This window comes from Syngnathus acus, chromosome 3 (genome assembly GCF_901709675.1).
Source record: "Syngnathus acus chromosome 3, fSynAcu1.2, whole genome shotgun sequence".
Taxonomy (NCBI): Eukaryota; Metazoa; Chordata; class Actinopteri; order Syngnathiformes; family Syngnathidae; genus Syngnathus; species Syngnathus acus.
Genome location: NC_051089.1, coordinates 12,135,629 through 12,153,578, shown reverse-complemented (window position 1 = coordinate 12,153,578; position 17,950 = coordinate 12,135,629). Strand labels below are relative to the sequence as shown.

General features: G+C 40.7%; 1 protein-coding gene across 2 annotated transcripts in view; it reads right to left on the bottom strand.

The window, feature by feature from the left end:
• Positions 1 to 364: 364 nt before the first annotated feature.
• Positions 365 to 17,950, bottom strand: part of pde8a (phosphodiesterase 8A) — a 38,545-nt gene continuing 20,959 nt past the window's right edge. For both annotated transcript variants that reach the window (XM_037247862.1, XM_037247863.1), the window contains 20 exons: positions 15,733 to 15,923; positions 14,809 to 14,865; positions 13,870 to 13,924; positions 13,132 to 13,220; positions 12,628 to 12,706; positions 12,284 to 12,424; positions 11,297 to 11,385; positions 10,379 to 10,430; positions 10,257 to 10,299; positions 9,459 to 9,536; positions 9,206 to 9,276; positions 8,131 to 8,295; positions 5,703 to 5,751; positions 5,460 to 5,595; positions 5,185 to 5,383; positions 4,729 to 4,946; positions 3,833 to 3,965; positions 3,100 to 3,264; positions 2,320 to 2,449; positions 365 to 2,241 (listed from right to left, as the gene is read on the bottom strand). In XM_037247862.1, the coding sequence (XP_037103757.1) occupies positions 2,135 to 2,241; positions 2,320 to 2,449; positions 3,100 to 3,264; positions 3,833 to 3,965; positions 4,729 to 4,946; positions 5,185 to 5,383; positions 5,460 to 5,595; positions 5,703 to 5,751; positions 8,131 to 8,295; positions 9,206 to 9,276; positions 9,459 to 9,536; positions 10,257 to 10,299; positions 10,379 to 10,430; positions 11,297 to 11,385; positions 12,284 to 12,424; positions 12,628 to 12,706; positions 13,132 to 13,220; positions 13,870 to 13,924; positions 14,809 to 14,865; positions 15,733 to 15,923 (2,247 nt within the window). In that variant the 3' untranslated portion in view covers positions 365 to 2,134. The remainder of the gene's footprint in view (positions 2,242 to 2,319; positions 2,450 to 3,099; positions 3,265 to 3,832; positions 3,966 to 4,728; positions 4,947 to 5,184; positions 5,384 to 5,459; positions 5,596 to 5,702; positions 5,752 to 8,130; positions 8,296 to 9,205; positions 9,277 to 9,458; positions 9,537 to 10,256; positions 10,300 to 10,378; positions 10,431 to 11,296; positions 11,386 to 12,283; positions 12,425 to 12,627; positions 12,707 to 13,131; positions 13,221 to 13,869; positions 13,925 to 14,808; positions 14,866 to 15,732; positions 15,924 to 17,950) is intronic.

The following is a 17,950-nucleotide window of genomic DNA, read 5'->3' as shown; positions in this document are numbered from 1 at the left end:
TTGTGTCAGTCACTTCACAATGTGACCAGAGTTAATTGAATTTCAAGACTACATATATTGAAACAAGCTATTTGGAAGAACGCACACAAATTTTTCACCATCAATATGAAATATCCCCACTCCCATCTACCAGAGGTCATAAACATTCATGACTGCTGTTTCTTAATTTAGCTCTGGTGCAGTTAGTTTACAAGTTGCAGTTGTGCAGTGGGCCATTTCTTCTTCACTGGGGATCTGTGATCAGTATTCAAAGTCTGAATCACGAGTGAAACATTTGTCCCACGTGAAAAGTTGAGGTTTGCCTCCTGACAGAAAGTTTGTTGTAACACAAATTACTTAGGGCAAACGATAACTGGAAAAGCAGTAACGTGATTGGAAAGAGGCACCAACCGTTGAATAATTTCTTTTTATTTTTTTCATTGAATAGTTTCTATTTTTTTTTCCGTGCCCTCAGACCACGATGTGAATCAGAAGGAAGAAACAAGACTCTTCATTGAGTGTACAGTTGTGTCATCAGAGAGAAACTAACATACAAAGTAACTGCATTCATTCGACAAACCGTTGTCTATGGCAATTATATACTGTTTAACAAGGAAGTATTTGTCATCAGCAACAACCTTTTGGACGTGTAACTAATCTGGATCCACCTTTGAAGACCAATCAGCTTCCTGGGTCTGTGCAGAAGGATGTTGAAGGTGAAGTGGCCAAAACAGAATGACGTTGGATTGAAATTAATGTGAGGCCGCTTCGAAACAGTGATAGACAGTTCTATGATGCACATCCTCCGTCATCAACCATCTCTTTTTCTATATACATGCTCTGTGTGACCACCGCATTCACAGGTACTCAGATCGCTATAATGGCTGATCTCATTTGCTGCAAATCCAGTGTAAAAGTCTATAAAAATATTGAGATTTATTTGAACATAACCTGACTATGTTATAATAAAAACTCCAGATGTCTCTTGCAGTTGCACAGTGGGATGTACTGTATAAATATTGTATAAAATAAGGCAGTCTTTTCAGTAGGATCAACCGGATACAAAAAATTCTGTGAGGAAAAAAAATTTCAAGTCCTAAATGGTTTTCACATATTTCTGCAGTTGTCAAATGTCAAGCGGTTTACAGCATGAAACCAAGAGTGATGGATTGTTGCAACAATGACAACGCATCATGCGCACGACACCTCCTGATGACCGACCGACAATAACAGCTTATTCTCCAATGCAACAACCCAACTCCCCGACCGACACCAAGACAAACATTTCTAATATGGTTTACAGTGCAATACAAAAGTCTTGAACTGGTACTGTACTTTTGATAAGAAAATAAAATGTTTAATATGGTAATGCTTCATATGAGTAATAGTGAAAGTTACAGTATATCTGAATTCATTAGCTTTGGCTTTTTCTCTCTTTATTAATTTACCAACGAGTTCAATTGGGATATTTCATATTGAAAATATGGTAAGTCTAAATAAGTGAGCATACCAAATATAATGTAATTGTTCAGCTATGATCGCCATGTTAGGGTTCTTGTCCCCTCCCACATGCCAGTTACTATATGCCACTTTGATGTGTTTCTGTTGGGCACATGGAGATACATGGGCAGTCATTTGAGGGGGGGGGGGGGAAATGTTATTTCATATTCCAGCCTTCAGGAGCAGAAGGAGCAGTCCTGCCTTGCCGAGTGAACAAGGACGGAGGATGAAGTCGATGGCGCGACCTGACTTGTATTGAACATCTTCATTTATTCGCACCACGTTTCCATTCTCTCCTCCAGTGTTGCTGGCTCCTTCAGTAAACAAGCAGTTTCTCCTCCAACAGCAAGGTCAGTTTCACAGGCAGGCAGCCCATATGGGACACACACGGGACTGAAGTTTATCCATGAGGCCTGGTCGGACTCGTTCTCAAGTCAAGACCAGCTACCCTGCAAATGCCTGAGAGGCATGACAAGTTCCAAAAGGGGCTGTCGTGTGTCCACGTCTGTTTTTGTTTGTTTGTTTTTTCTCCACAGTTCTCCTTGGAACAAGCTTGTAAGAGCCGCAATATCAACACTGCAGCTGCCTGTCAGTACGTCACTGTGGAGGACTGCGTTTCCTGTACGCACGCACACAACACGAGCAGGGGGAGCACCTACTCCGGAGGCGGTCGCAGGCTGTGCAGCTTTCGGTCATCCAGGCCTTTCCAGTACTTGAAGTTGTTGTCCAAGTGCTGCATAAGATTGGGGAAGTCGGCGAAAGCTGGAGACAATTCAGACAAACCATTCATGGTTATTCATCAGGTTTGCAGCTCTCCTTCCTAATTCATCACAGCCTTACCATCCCAAGCATCAAACATATCCGTGATGAAGTAGTCTATAAAAGAAATCTGGGACTTTGGGATGCTACATGTGTTTCGGTCAAAGACAGGCATGACCACTGGAAGGCCTTGCCGCTTCTCCTCGTCCGTCTGTAACAAAGACAACAGTCATCAATATCATCACCACCACCATAATGTTCTCACTCATCACACTTTCTTGGTATCATCTTGTTTTTTTGCGAAAAAAGGGCAATTTCACAGTCGTGTTATGGCTACTGTAATCTTATGGCCAATTGCTCACAAAACTTTAAAGCTAATTCATTCCAAGAAGTGTTTTTAAATTAACTTCACTTTTTTTCCATTGATGTTTTTCTCAGGAATGTATTCCACTTTAAAACAACTACTACTTTGTTCAAGTGATGTCAGAAGTCATCAAAAAAGTGATTCAATTTGACCTGATTCTAAGTTCCCTTCCCAGGCTAAGAAACTGCGTGGATTCATTAGAATTGAGTTGACTCTCACAACTCCGATAGTATAAAATGAGTTTCTTTTCAAAGATGCAAAAGATTCAAGCGTGGGCACTTACAAGCCTTTGCTTCGCCCCACTCCTTTTCAGCAGCTCAAATAAAATCTTTCAAATAGTATCTTTGAATCTTAAAGTTGCCACTGTTTTGTGTCATTTCATTGTATCACAGCTTGAGCCTCAACAAATTCAGACATACAGTAAAATGGGTTGACAGCTGCACTTAACAGCAATATATCTCTTTCAAAATGTTGTTCAAGTACAGCTTTCATATCACCTGTGCAAAATATTCCTCTGAAATGCGTCCGGCCCATTCGATACATAGTTCCAGAGGCCTGCATGGATTGGAGATGTCTGCACACTTGATCAGCATTCGCTTGACAAGGATGCGATTCTCAGGGGATGTCAAAATACTTTTCACAGACTCCTCGTCATTATTTCCCTAAAAACAGTCAGATTATGCACAATCAATAACTCCATAGCATATATATGCCTTCTGTCCGTCTGTCTGTCCATCCACCCTTCTGTCCATGCACATCCATCCTTCTGTCCATCCACATCCATCCATCCTTCTGTCCATCCACATCCATCCATCCTTCTGTCCATCCACATCCATCCATCCATCCATCCATCCATCCATCCATCCATCCATCCATCCATCCATCCATCCATCCATCCATCCATCCATCCATCCATCCATCCATCCATCCATCCATCCATCCATCCATCCATCCATCCATCCATCCATCCATCCATCCATCCATCCATCCATCCCATGGAGGAGAGCGTAAGGCCTTTATCATTTTAACCATATCATTCCTGCCTTAAAAAGACGACAAGCTTTAAAAGTCTGCACAGGGCATTCCACACTAAGACGAGAAAGATGATACCAACTTGTAAAATTCTCTCCTTGCACAGCCATATGTGTCCATGGCAACACCAGATTACAAGTCAGATGAGCCTCTGTTCCTTAAACTGCATTATTTTGACTACACGTGAGTTCATCTCACCCCATTCTCCTCCAGAGCAGCCAGTGGCTTGTTGATGCTGTTGACAAATTTGTTGACATGTTCAAAGTGTTTGGTCATCTCGGTGGCGAGCACCATGTCGATGATTGCCTGTCGTAGTGTTCGATACTCGTTCCTGGAGATAGGGAAAGACGAACATTACAGATTGGTAAATAACAGGGAAAGTGAGCAATCCAATCTGACTGCAGTGACAGCGGCGATAAATGAATGCTTTGTTCGCACCCCCCTTGGCCCTCTCGCTGGCGAGTTGTGCATGTGAGCTATTCGGCTTTGACTTGAATCACATGAAACCTTGATTATGCTAAACACACAACACTTTAAACAACCGGATGGTGGTACTGCATCAGAATTTGGGTTTTGAGCAGAAGCGGCGTGTAGGCCTCAATCGCCCCCACCGTTAATTTAAATTGTATTTACACCCTAGATATTTGAATATCCCATGTCAAACAGATTAACTGAAAGGTGAAGCCCTAAAATTTCATTTTAATTGAAAGAAAATTACAATTCAAAGCACTTGTTTTGTATACCAATTCTGTATTTGTTGCAATGAACCATGTTTTGTAACTTTATTTTAAGTCAAATGGATACCAGTCCCTTTATTATAAGGCAATACCATTTCTCACAGGGTAAAAAGCAAAACATTTAATGATAGGTTAATTTTACTGGTCAAAAATTAAAAAATAAAGGCCATCTGAGATTCAAATAAACCTTTGTAGATCATTTTCTCTTGTATTGATTTAAAAAACCAAAAACAAAAAAACTGCCACGTGTCAATGTTAAAAATCGTGATTATTTGAACACAAAAGGCTCATCATCACATGTAGACAGACATTTTAATTTTTGCGATCACTAATGTTGTGTAGAGTGTTCTGGTGTACCTTTCTATATTCTTAAATATGTTGCACTTATCATCTCGGGTTGTGATCTGGAAGGCGAGAGCTGCGTGGTGACTCTCCAGCACAGCAGTGTCGTTGTACAAGATTGCCAACTCGCTTCCTGCGTTGCACAGAAAGCTGTTGGTGCGGCCCGGGTGGTCCACGTCGTGGACGGTGGCGGCAATCAGGGCAGCCACCTCATCAATGGGGTCTAAGCTTTGCTGTTGCAGCAAGCCACATGAAACACAGATGAAATATGAACACAGGATGTTACATTTGAGGGAATCCACCCTGCTGCTATCAAAAGAAAAAAGTGAACATGCGAGTGTAATGTAAACATACCACTTCCCACTGCTATCAGTTCTGATGTGCATTTAGTGGCCCATATGAATGAATCGTGCACGTGTTGTGAATGGCAATGTAGTATTATCAGTATTGGTTTCTGGTTTGTGAATTTACCTTGACTCTCTCCTTGCACAGAAAATACGCGGTGGCATGCAGGACATCGGCCGCATGGGAAGAGTTGTGGTAGGAGTTACTGGAGTGGTAGTTGGCTTCAATCACTTGCAGCCAGGAGCGCAAAGTGGCCTCAGGGCAGTTGAGGTACTCACAAACCCCAAAGCGGGAGAATATTTTTAAACCCAAGAAGGTCAAAGGCCTGCAAGGAGGAAATCCAGTATTTGATTATTTCTCTCTATCAGACACAAAGTCAAAAAGAAAAGCAGTTGCCTCACCGTTTCATGGTTGCAGCTTCTAAGTTAAAAATGTCAAAGTCCCAAGAGTCCTCAGTCTCCATGGTCTGAGCTATACGAGGGGGGATGTCATTTGGAGAAAGAGGAGTGGCCAGGTGACTGGGGATGTGATGGGGCTCTAAATGACAAGGGAGATACAAAAAAAGTAGATCTTGTGGTCTGCACAAAAAACATTCAGACTTATATATCACAATTGATTATTTAAAACCAAACAATGCCACTCACGTTTGGTGGAAAAGATGTATTCGTTTCCCGACAATCTGCGCAAGCCATCCTGCAAACAAAAAAGGACAATGAATCAGCCATCGTGTAGCAGCACTTGAGGGAAACTAAAACCTTTGAAAATGTACTGACCCACAAGAAAACATGTCGTACGGTTACATAAGATGCCCAAATTATACAATGAACATCACCTCTTTGATAACAAGCTGTTTAAACAGATATGAGAAGTTATTCTAAAGTTTTGTAATATTAGAACAAGAGGGGGGAACCAAGGCATAGATTTTGCAGATTTATTTTTTCCTCAAAAACCTTTCAAAAGCCAAATGTTTTTCAAAAGCCTTTAACAACTCGAATTGTAGTTTTTTTTTCTACAAACATGAGTTGTCTTTTTTCTGTATTAGTCTCAGTAAAGCGAAAACAATCTGAACTAGGCTTTTAAAGTTAAATGATTAAGAATATTGCTGAGTAGTAAAAAAAAGTGTTAAATCAAGTCCGCTGAATGCGCCGAAACCACGTCCCACTGTCAACTGTCAATCAAATACCACTGCTAAAAATTGATGCTAGTTCACCCAGCATTTTTTCATGCCTACGCATAACTTTTGGTATCTGATGCAAAAATACATCTGGTTAAAGCCTCTGGCGGCAGAAATATGGCCCATCAATGTTTTCCTACGGTATGACAAAGTAGCCACACAAGCGCCAAGCCCCTGTCTGCACTCTAGCTGTCTGCGTGTCGCAATGGTGCCAGATAACCGCTGATGTGAACAGAACTGCTGAAGTTCTCATATAGTGGGTCAAGAGCAACTCAGGCCAGAGCCCTGGTTTAGCCTCATCCCAAAAATCAGAAAAACTGAAACGGTCTAAAATAGTTCAACGTTATATTTCGGCAATTGAGTACTACAGAGTTGACGATCTTTGTTTCCGGTAAATATTTTCAAACATGTGTAGCGTATTTAGAAACAAATCTCTAAATTAAATTTACAGAGTCTTTAAATGTAAATATTTATTTTTATTGTCTGACTTGAAATAGCATTATGACATCTTCAAACGATATCATGGCATAAAAAAAAAAAATAATCCACCTCGTATATTTTAGGTTTGTGTTGTCGAACAAAATGTTTCCTTGACAAGTGAAAAAGGAAAAGGAGACTAGCTCATCTTTGACCTGAGTATTGTCTCATGGTGGCATTGCCTCTGTACACACGAGCTATTTTAAGACTTTCTCGTCAGAAAGATGACAACTCCTCTCAAAACGTTTGCTGGGTCCTGTGAGTTGGGTCTCACTGCACCAAAGCCTACAGATGAAATGACAGCGGGTACAACGTACTCTCTAACCACTCATGAATATCCATCCATCCATCCATCCATTTTCGAAATAAATAATACAAAACATCCATCCATTCATGATCATGAATTTATATCTGCTTTTACCAGCCCTTTTTACCAAACAAATCTTTTACAGGGAGGTTGAAATGTATGTGTGACCCCTCCCATCCATCCCCTCATGAATGCACATGGTACATTTCTGAGTAAAGTCATGCTTATTCATCTGATCCAAAGAAGAACAGGATGTTTCCAAGCCTGCACGAGTGAGAGAAAAGAGGTACATGTGCGGGGACAGAGAGAAAGGCGGGGCTGAGTGGTAGAGAGGGCGGGCTTTTCTCTTCAGCCTCCAGCAGCACAAAGGACAATCTAACACTTCCTGTGGGGTTGTTGCCAAGACTGCCAACTTGGCACTTGGCCTAATTTGAAACTTCACTATCGTTTTTTGGTAACGCCACTGGATGACTCTCTCTCTGGATCTCTCAAGAGTTAGGTGGTTTTCCTACACCAGCTGACATACAGTACAGATGACAAACTTGTCACAACAATTCCCATGAAGTCAAATGTGCAAAAAACCTTTCAAAAGCTCTCGTTTGCATGCCACACTGGAGTTGGCAAAGGCCCGTTGAGAAGAAACACCAAGGGCCTGATTTGCTCGAGGTTTGTTTGCGCAAAGCTGGGGAAAACATGTAAAATACCGTCAATTAATCCAGCACATACAGTGTCATCTATCCTAAGACCACTTCTGGTCGTCGATCTTTAAATTCCACATCTTAAATGAGCATTACTGGGGTTACTGTGACAAGGAGGAGGTGGAGAAAATTGAGAGGCGATGAAGACAACCAGTCTTTTCCGCTTATTTAAACTTTTTTGAAACGCCAGTAACTAAAATTACTCGACATTTATTTAGGAAACAACCTGAAACATTTCTTTGTATTAGCTGACTTTCAGCGCACCTTGGAAATTGATGTTGGCGTATTTTTGGGTCATGGGCTTTTTATAATAAGTTGAGGTATGTTATATCAATTTTGTAAAAGACAAATTCTTAGTGTGGGATGAAGCACATTTGTAATTTTGGTCTTGTTAGGTCTACAGGAGAAAAGCTTACAGTCATCAGTCCTCCAACAAGGTCATTGGTATGGGGGTCTTCGTCCTTTGTGCCCAGCTGTGGTGAGTAGAGCTCCGTGGTCCTTAGGATCTCAAGTACCCGATCTAAGGCCTCCGCCACGGGCATGGGGCTGCTCTCCTGTGCTGCATTGATGATGTTTATGACCTGGAGGATGAAATGAACTAAAATGGCATTCATCTGTTTCAGTCAAAAGATTATGATGCATCTTGTATAAAAAAGTATTGTAACATTTAAAAAACAAAAGACAATTTAAAGACAATTGGTGTTTTAAGTATGGTTGAGCTAAAAGCTACACATACTGAAGCATTTATGTTGACATGTGCCTTTGAGGGGAGTGGCTTAGTGAGTGACATCAAGAACTCTGACTCCAGCTAGGGTTACCATGGTGCGAGTTCAGAGTCAGCATCTTTTCCATGCTGCTTGTGAGTGTTTTCATTTTGTATTTGTGGACTTGACTGTACCTGCTCAAGAAATGAAGAGAAGTGCATGGGTGACTGTCACTCTCTTTTTTTCTTGATGTTGCTGACAAAAGCTGGATGTGTGAAATAGCAAAATTGTTTTATCAGGAAATGGATCATCCTGGCCTCATGGATGACTACTATGATAAGGCGGCCTGTGTACCCACGCACGCACACACGCACACACACACACACACACACACACACAACAGTAGGCTAATATCTAAGTGTGCTTTATTCTGGAGAGGATGACGCCCACAGGGACTGCCTCCACAGTCAAACGATACAGCAGAGAAACTGTAGTATGTCCTATGAGCCCATCCCTGGGGACTTTCTCTCTTCCTTCCATCCTTTGGACCACATCCAGAACAGCAACAGCAGGTCAGCATGGTGCGGCATGCTTTCTTGTGCATGAAATGTGGCATTTTATCACCATCATGCTTGTGGCCTCTAGAAAATTGGATCTATTTCTGGTGGCTGTACAAAAAGGACTCGTGGCAGTGGTGGTGTTTTTTTTTTTATAATCGCAGTGTTGTCATGAGATTTGAAGTACACACTGGAGTAGAATATGAATATGACCGTGTCTGAGGCACCACCTTAGTGATGGGAGCCTCTATCGTCATGGAGTGGATCCGGGCCATTGAGGAGTGCCTTCTCTGTGAGCTCCCTGTAAAAAATAATAAATAAATACATAAATAAACAAGTCATCATATTTTTAACTTTTATGATTCGCCCCCCTCCACCTTCACTTTCTAATGAGTGTTTTTGTCTGCGCCAAATCAACACTTGATCCAAACAGACAACTGGGGAGGTTTCACAAGTGTGTTAGTTTCCAACCATCAGTCTCACCGTCGCTCCCCCGAGATGTTGTGGATCTCACATCCAGAGAGCCTTTCCTCCGATCTTTGTGCTTACTGGATTGGATGTCTAGGGAGGTGACAACAACGTTTTAGGTAAACATGCGTAATCCAATGTTATACATTGTTATTTGTTTGTTTTGTGCTTTGGAGGGCAGGGATAGGTCACCACACTTGTATGCTCCACAACAATACAAAAATGCATGTTATATTCATATTAGTTTTAGCAGTAGAGTAAAAACATGAGTTCATAACATTTGACACCTTTCATTTTGTTCTATGATGCAATGTACAGTACAAAACAGCGGACCTAATGTGGGCGGTGTGTGTGTGTGTGGTTGGCCTATGAATACAGTGTGAAAGAGGCATGAACTCTTCGAAGCTGTTATCTTATAGGCGTGATATCATGTGATACATCCACTGATTGTGAGTAGCATACAACATAAAAGGAAATGATAACGCATTGTCATTGTGTGGGCCCGGCTCTATTCAATGCAAAAACAAAGTTTTTCTTTCTGACATGGAATCCCTAACAATGCAAGTCAACGTTGTTTCCTGCTGACATACAAAATTCTGATGATGTTGTCATGGAAAGAACATCCCGCAATAATTGCTGATAATTGCCCCCCCGGGAGAGAGCACTCAAATCTGCACGACTCCACAGACTTTTGAATTGTTTCGTCATAAGACTGTCATAAGACGGCAATTTGAGAAGCAAGCAAAGAGAGGTCAACAGAGATACGTATCTTCAGTGTCATGCATGCGTCAGACAAAGTCAGGAGAATATTACCTGTTTGCGACTCTGCTTGCACTCGTTCACTTGATTTATCCGACTGTATAGACACATGGAAAAGCAAATGGGTGCATCAGGTACTTTTATTCACAAACGACTCAGCAAAACCGCAGTCTCACCTTATTATTATCATTTAAAGGCCTGTTGATCGACACGTAGTGTCTTATTTTTCTGCAAATTGCAAAAGGTTGTTGTTAGTACATAAGATATACAAAGGAACAAAATTGATACGCAATGTTCCCCAGTTTATCGCCGTTCATTGTTGGCGCCCCTGCCCCATTGTGAATTTTGAAGCCATGTTCATTCAATAAGGTTTTAAAAGGAGGAGACTATCCTTACAGGATATTACATTTGAAAGTGGACCAACTTTTGTTTATATGGCTGTTGTTGTGCCCGTTCCTGCCTGGTTGCTTAACCAGTCTACCCTGATATTCTCTATTCCGTTTGCCCATCTTAACTCGATCAACAAAGACAGATTTGCGCTGAATAAATAGATTTTACTTGACTTGACAATGAAGTTTCCTATTACGTTAGCATTAGGATGGGAGATTGTATATTTTACAGTAAACTTCAACTAGGAATGACAAATTAACAGTTTGAAGCTTAATTTGCCTCTTATTTGGAGAACTGCTAGACAGAGTCAAAGCTAGCACTCAGGAAGTGTTTTAAAAAGTCTAAGTGTGTTTTTATATCATGTGATCAATATCCAGGGGTGCAAATGCAATTTTCCATATGGCAACATCCAAAATGTGTTTGCCAACTTCCTAGGCGATATGACACTGTGTCTTGTCTTTTGTTCTGAAGTTAACCCTGACTGATAACTTGACTTTGTCTTTTTGACTGTGGGCACTGATGCTTGCAATGCTAATACGCATGAGGGCAATCAAATCCAGTATGCATGATTATTTTCAGTGCGGACGTGCACTTGTGCACACTATATCGCAAATTTTCTATGGCGGTTGGGTCTGATACGATAAACGAGGGTTCACTGCAAAGTCAATGATTAAGTGCAATTCATTCAGCACGCTGTCACTCACCCTCCCTGTCCAATCACAGGTGTGATCTTCACATTTTGCTGGATGCTGTCTCCATTCTTCTTTTTGGCATAATAAACTCCTTGCCACTCCTAGAAAACATCAACATACAAGCATGCAAACAATCAGAAATAGGAAGTGACTTCACAGATAGAAAAAATACAATTGCAGTCCAAGTTATATCCTGGGAATCAATTCTTTCCTCAAGGTGGGCAATGGCTATCAGACTGTGACACGATTGAGGTTAAATGTTGGCTCAAAGTATTTCAGACAGAATCAAGTTACTTTTGAAAGGTAGCAGCGGCACTCCTGCACTCCAGAGGGACTGTTTCATGTCCGCCCTTCTCTTCCCTTCCCTCTCCACCTACAGACTGCTGTGGCTTGAAAAGAGCCTTCCTGCTGTTAGCAGCTCTGACACTGACCTTTGCTCTCTGTGTAGTAAGATTACAGCACAGGCTTCAGCTGCCGGTCATGGCTACATGAAAGACAGCAACTGTGTGACCACTAGTGCAGAATGACTGCACACACTGATGGAGACATTTCTCAAAATATAAAAACAATCACAATACATTTCAGAATTGGTGGACATTTTCTGACCCCCTCATGTAATGCACAAAATACAGAAATAATGCATCAGTTGAGTAAATTATACCTGTCTTGAGAAAAACGAACAGTAGATATTGTCAAATGGGCTTGGAAAATGTATTCAAAATAACAAACACTGCATAAGCAATCCCCTAAAATGTGCAATGATTTATAATCCCGTAACTAGAATTAACATAAAGCTAAAATCAGTTGAGTATTTCAATAAGATTTGACTATTTATCGTAGAGGATTTATTTTGCATTATTTTTTTTAAATAAAAATGTGTGTATACGTTTTTTTTCTTGAAAAGATGCAACACAGTAAATCTTTCAAACGTTTTTTCACAAATACAAACAGCATCTTTAAATACACTTGGCAAAGTATGGATGATTAGATGCTTATTACCTTCCCTTTCCGGATGCAGGAGTTTATTGTTTCAAGGAGATCAGGCTTATTCTTCTCACTTTTAGGCACTTCTATTATTTCCTTCCCTATGAGCTCACCTTGTTGGTAGCCCATAATGGACTCATAGGCAGGATTCACATACTGTGAAGGAAAGTTCAGAGTGAGGCTTCATATGGGAAGAATTTGATAAAGAGTATTTTAAAAATGAATTCTCTTGGTATTGACACGTTTTTAAAATGTTGTATTTGATAGTGCAGAGATATTAAACGTACATGTGTGAATTATGGGGGCTACAGTGACCGTGATAGAAAAACTACATCACAACAAAGTTTATGAAAATGCACCTGAATGACTTGATCTTCAGAAGTGATCTCAATGGCCTCTTGGCTTTGTTCTAGAGCTGTGAAAATAGCATTTCCAGCCCTTGTACAGGTGGCAAGAGAAAGTTGTTGTTAATTGTTACCATTTGACCAAAATGATCTGTTAGCATCACAAGTGGGAAATATCCAACTTTAGGTTAGGCTATAGACACCCTTGTTGCTGATTAATCTCATTTGCTTATCTTACCAGGATATTTTTGTACAGTTCTGCTTTTCCTGTTTTTTTTTTTTTATTTTGTTAAAGAACAGCAAGTTAATCGAAAAGTACTGATGCGCATTCAAAAAATTAGAGTTCAAATTAAAGTCGTCTCTATAGTTTATTGTGAATTGTAAATGTATCCTAAAATTTGGTCCGAAAACAGAATACACTTTTTAGTGTAGTAGTAGTTCAACAATATATTCATACTCTCCTCCCTCAGCAACATGTAGTTTTGTGTCAAAAGACAAACATAAAGTTGCTCAACTCACCTCAGTTTGAACTGTGCTAGCACCTCTCCATGCTCCAGCTGCAACAGCTCATTATAGCAGGCCATCATATTGGCATTCTCCACATATCTCTGAGGGTCAGAGATTAACAGCACAAAATACCAGTCAAAGGCAACTAAAGCTCCATTTTTAAACAGGATTCATAGTTTTGTCATTGAATATATAATTGTGAAGTTCACACCACAAAGCCATGCCATTGGTATCTCTGTGTATGCGTCTCCAGAGCAAACAAAGATTTACTATCTAGATCTCGGCTTTATACGTACATAGTGTTGATAGAAGAGGTATGAAAATATTTCATTTGAGTAATACAAATATACAGTAGGTAAAGGACAGGGCTACACAAGATATCCCAAAAATATCTGTAACGTGACATTGGCCCTTGCAATATCCATTTCGCAATGACCTGCAAAAAGTTTCTTGTGGAATTGTATACCTTTATCTGAAACATACACACACTTAAATGTGCATCGCCATCAAATACTACTTGAACATTATCTGGCGTAATTACAATTAGTTAGCTAAGTATACATTGAGCTTGCTTAATTTTCCACATGAAAAAAAATACATTTTTTTCATCAGATCATTTCTGAAGGTATATGTCAAATATTGTAATAGTAGTGATGTTGCTATATTTAACAACCATATTGCATATCAAATGGTTTTACTATATCGTGCAGCCTGATTAGAGGACATAGACAATCACACAACACCTCTCACCCTATTAAAGCCAGCGTTGATTAGCGGCATCACAGAGGCTTCCTCCCTGTCTGGCCTTAAAAAGAGAACACAGACGCACGTGAGCTTCAGCCTGGCAAATGTGTTTGTTTCTTGACAGTTATAGAGCCAAGCCACAGTTTTTTACAAGAAAAATCTCTTGGCACACGACCAAACAAAAATGGCACCGACAGTACTGTATAGAACTAAAGTGGGAATAGCAAAAAATAGACTTATTCTTTGATTGTCTGTTACTCATATAGTTTTTCTTTTTTATGCCATTAAATTATTGTAAAGTGAAAAGGTACATTTGACACGGACATGAGTGTTGTTGACAACCTTGCCAAATGAGAATGATTAAGAAAAAAAGAGGCTTCATTCCATGAAAAAGAAAGCCATTTTCGATCTAAAAGTGTGTCCGCTCAATCCATTAAAAGCTCGTGCTCAGCTGTCAACGACTGGCACCTGGAAAAAGGCAACCGTACCTTGCTATGCATGCACGGATGCCTGATAACGAGGCGCTCTATAGCCTGCGGACTAGGCACATTACCTGGTGGCCTGTTTGAAGTGATGTGTTAGCACGTCCGGCATATTGGATGTTGACATATTAGCCATATAGTAATTGGGAAATGAAATTTGCAAAATTGAGTTCGAATGACAAGCCAATCGAAAGCAATCATTCAGTATCAATCCAATGAGTTCTGGCTGCAAAGGAGCAAGTGAACGAGGCATGGCTTCACTTTGCCACATCCATGTACTGTAAATGGTGCCTATGGTAATACGTATTTGCCAACTTTGGCACAGTCTGTAAGTACAGTCTGTAGGGTATTGATAATAATTGCCCCCCTTTAAAGCTAAAGCCTGGGGACAGGTCTGCGGGACTGAACTGTTATTTTTAGTGAAAACGTGGCTTTTGAGCAGGGGTCGCTGAGTTGTACTTACCTCTTCACAACGGCGACTATCACAGTGTTTTCTGAAGAGCTGACCGCTCTCATTGACCTAAATGTAAACACAGAGAGCCCTTTAGCTAGCTGGCCAACTGTCGGAAAAGCCTGTGGCATCCAATCAATGTATTTTTCAGTTTTTCACGCTCCGATTCTCCCAGGCAGCTCCAATGATGGAGCGCTGCAGGCTGGCCAAGTCCTCTGAAAGAATGCTGTGTACAGGGCCACTCATCCGCCTGTGGTTTACCCCAGCCAGTGGTCATAAAGGCCCTTTAGTTCTCGCGTCTGAGCCCGAGCGTGTACACTGAACATATGGAGCGGCCAAAATGAATGGAGTTAACATATACGCCGGGCAGGGCAAATGAATGTTTGTAAATGTGCTTTTGGTTTGGGCTGATGCTAAAGATAGAAAAGTGGTATGGGCAGACACGGTTCATTTCTCATTCATTTTACACCAACAGTTAACATGAGTTACAAAAAAAAAAAAAGCCTACACTGACCATCCTATAATGGCCATTTTATGATCAGGAACTAGAAATTAGAAGAAATTAGAAAATTGCATTTCATCACAGGCAATTTTAAGGAAAAGTGCTGTATTAGAATATTGTTTTGGGTGGAAATTTTATGTGTATAAAAAAAGTGCTAGGGGTAGCAGTGCTTGGTATCCGTATCAGTGACTACTCAAGAACCAAGTACTACTCGCACTGAGTGGTATAGAACAGTGCTTTTTTTTTTCTTAAAGAGATAGTTTTGAGTTTTGGGAGAGGTTCACGACATTTCCGTTCATTTTAATGGGGAAAAATAGATAAGATATACATCGCTAAAATAAATGAAATAATGCTATCAAGTTTCAAGTTAATACAGTAAGTACTTGGTAAATTGACTAAGTAAAACAACATGGACGATATGGTGAGTGTCCTACCGGCATAGTGCTTCAGCATCAAAGTGTCTGGAATGTCTGTGGTCAATGATGACGAGGTCGTGAAGCTTCTCGGTGAAGCATTCGAGGGCCGACTCAGGCGTTCGCGCCATGCTGCACCTGTAGTTGGCCTTCTCACAAGCCCAGCAGAAGCCATTACTCTGACTGTCCTCTTTGGCAAAAACTAAAAGTACCTGCAAGACAAGAGATGGATGACTCAGCACATCTAGCCTTATGAGTCATTTGGTGACTTATTTCTCTGACCTTATGTAATGTCACTGCGCTATACATTTAGCCAATAATCAACTATGAATTCATCCATTTTCTATCCATCTTTTTCTTATGAGGGTCACAGGTGTGCTGGTGCTTATCTCGACTGACTTGGGGTAAGAAGCTGGAACGGTCGCCAATCACACGGCACATAGCCGATCAATAAGAACCATCAATCAGGCGCGTCACAGGTTTGATTACCTACTGCCTTGATCTATGACAAAATTGGTTAAGGTGAGTCAAAAGTGCTTCCTATATGGCATCAAAGCCGTCACTGAGAGACTTCCATAGACCCTCTTAGTTGCGTAAATACTGGACTAGCAATCTGGGCCCGCCTCCAAGAGCGGCGCAGCACTAAGAGTGGATTCATGAGTCACCCTCTCAAACAGACGTCACCCCCAACTCTTGGCGGGGAGCAGAGTCAATGCAGAGAAGGAAAAGTTTTGTTCCCCGATTTTATATCACGTTAAATCAAGTTTGGGTACAAAGCCCAGACTTTAGTGAGGAAAAAATGAGCCGCTTTTGTTTGTGCCAAGTTGGATGTTTTGACAAGTTTGATTCATTGAGACAATTGGTTCAGGTATAAAGTAACAAAACAAGGCTTAAAGCCAAAAGGCAGGCCACTCCAAACCTGAGAGGAGTGTTACTAATGGAAACCATATTGAACATTTTCATTACATGTACCACAAAGCGTAAATGCATCTCCACTGACAGCTGTATGCAAGCAGATTTGGAACAGAATTCCAAATTGGGATGTTTGTAGAAACAGTCAACATTCCAGTTGCGGCAGGGCAACATATGCCGAGATAAGATCCATTTTTCCCTGATGTATTCTGGGATCGGACACATCATACATAAAGCTGTCACAAAATCTCACACACAAAGCATGCCTAACATCAGAAAGCATTGTAGATAAAACACAAAGGGAAATGTCCAAGGCAGTAAAAGAAAGAGAGGGTAGACCATGAAAATGGTATAAAAAAACAAAAAAAAAAAGGCCCAGGCCAAATTGTGCGAGCTCCAAGAGGAGAAGGAGCAGAGATCAGATGGGATTGACAAAAACAGGAAGAGGTTATCTCTCACTCGCTTTCCTACTGGAGCGCATCAGACAGTCAAAGCTACTCTGTGCACTCCCATTTGAAATTGCAGGATGTGTAATTCATTACTCTCCGTCTCGTTACATTGGCTTGATAGCGTAGAATCTGCTTCACTTTTATTTCCATCGCATTGATTTTTGACGTTAATCTCCACGATCCTGGTGCGACGTGGAATTAAATCATAGAGCGTGACCAAGTTTCAGATATGTCACTGCTTGAGTAAAGTGGAAAAAAAAAAAGTCTAGGTTCAAAGCACAATGCAACTCGTTTCAGCCCAAACTGGGTGGAGTCTTGTATTCCCAATGTAACCGAATGGCCAATAAAAACGCTCCATAAAACACCTCAATCAAGAAAAAAAAAAGCATGAATCCGAATGGAATTTATTTGGATCTACAGAGCGTCTCCATGTAAACATAGCTACCGTGTTTTGGCACGCACCACTTCAGTCTAAATGAAATTCCTCAAATGACTTCAAGATAGTTCCTTGGCACCAAGATGCCACTATATGCCATAAAAAAGTTCTTCAATTCACCTCTTTGGCTGCAAGATGCCACAAGATGGTGGCAAAACACAACCTTTGTTTTGTTGAAGCTTTTTAACTGATATTACCGTTGAGCCCCAACACCAGGACGCCAGATGTTTTCTTTCGGGACTAAATCAGATTAACGTCATTTCACGTCATTTCAATAGGGCAAGTAAATTGAGTTACGAGTTTGATTAAGCAGCAAAGTACACACTCAAATAAAATAAAATAAAAACCTACAAGTTTTCTTTTAGAAAATGGCACTTTTAAGCATTCAGTCATGCATTGGAAATATATCTTGAAAAATACTTTTAATTCATGCTGAATTGTT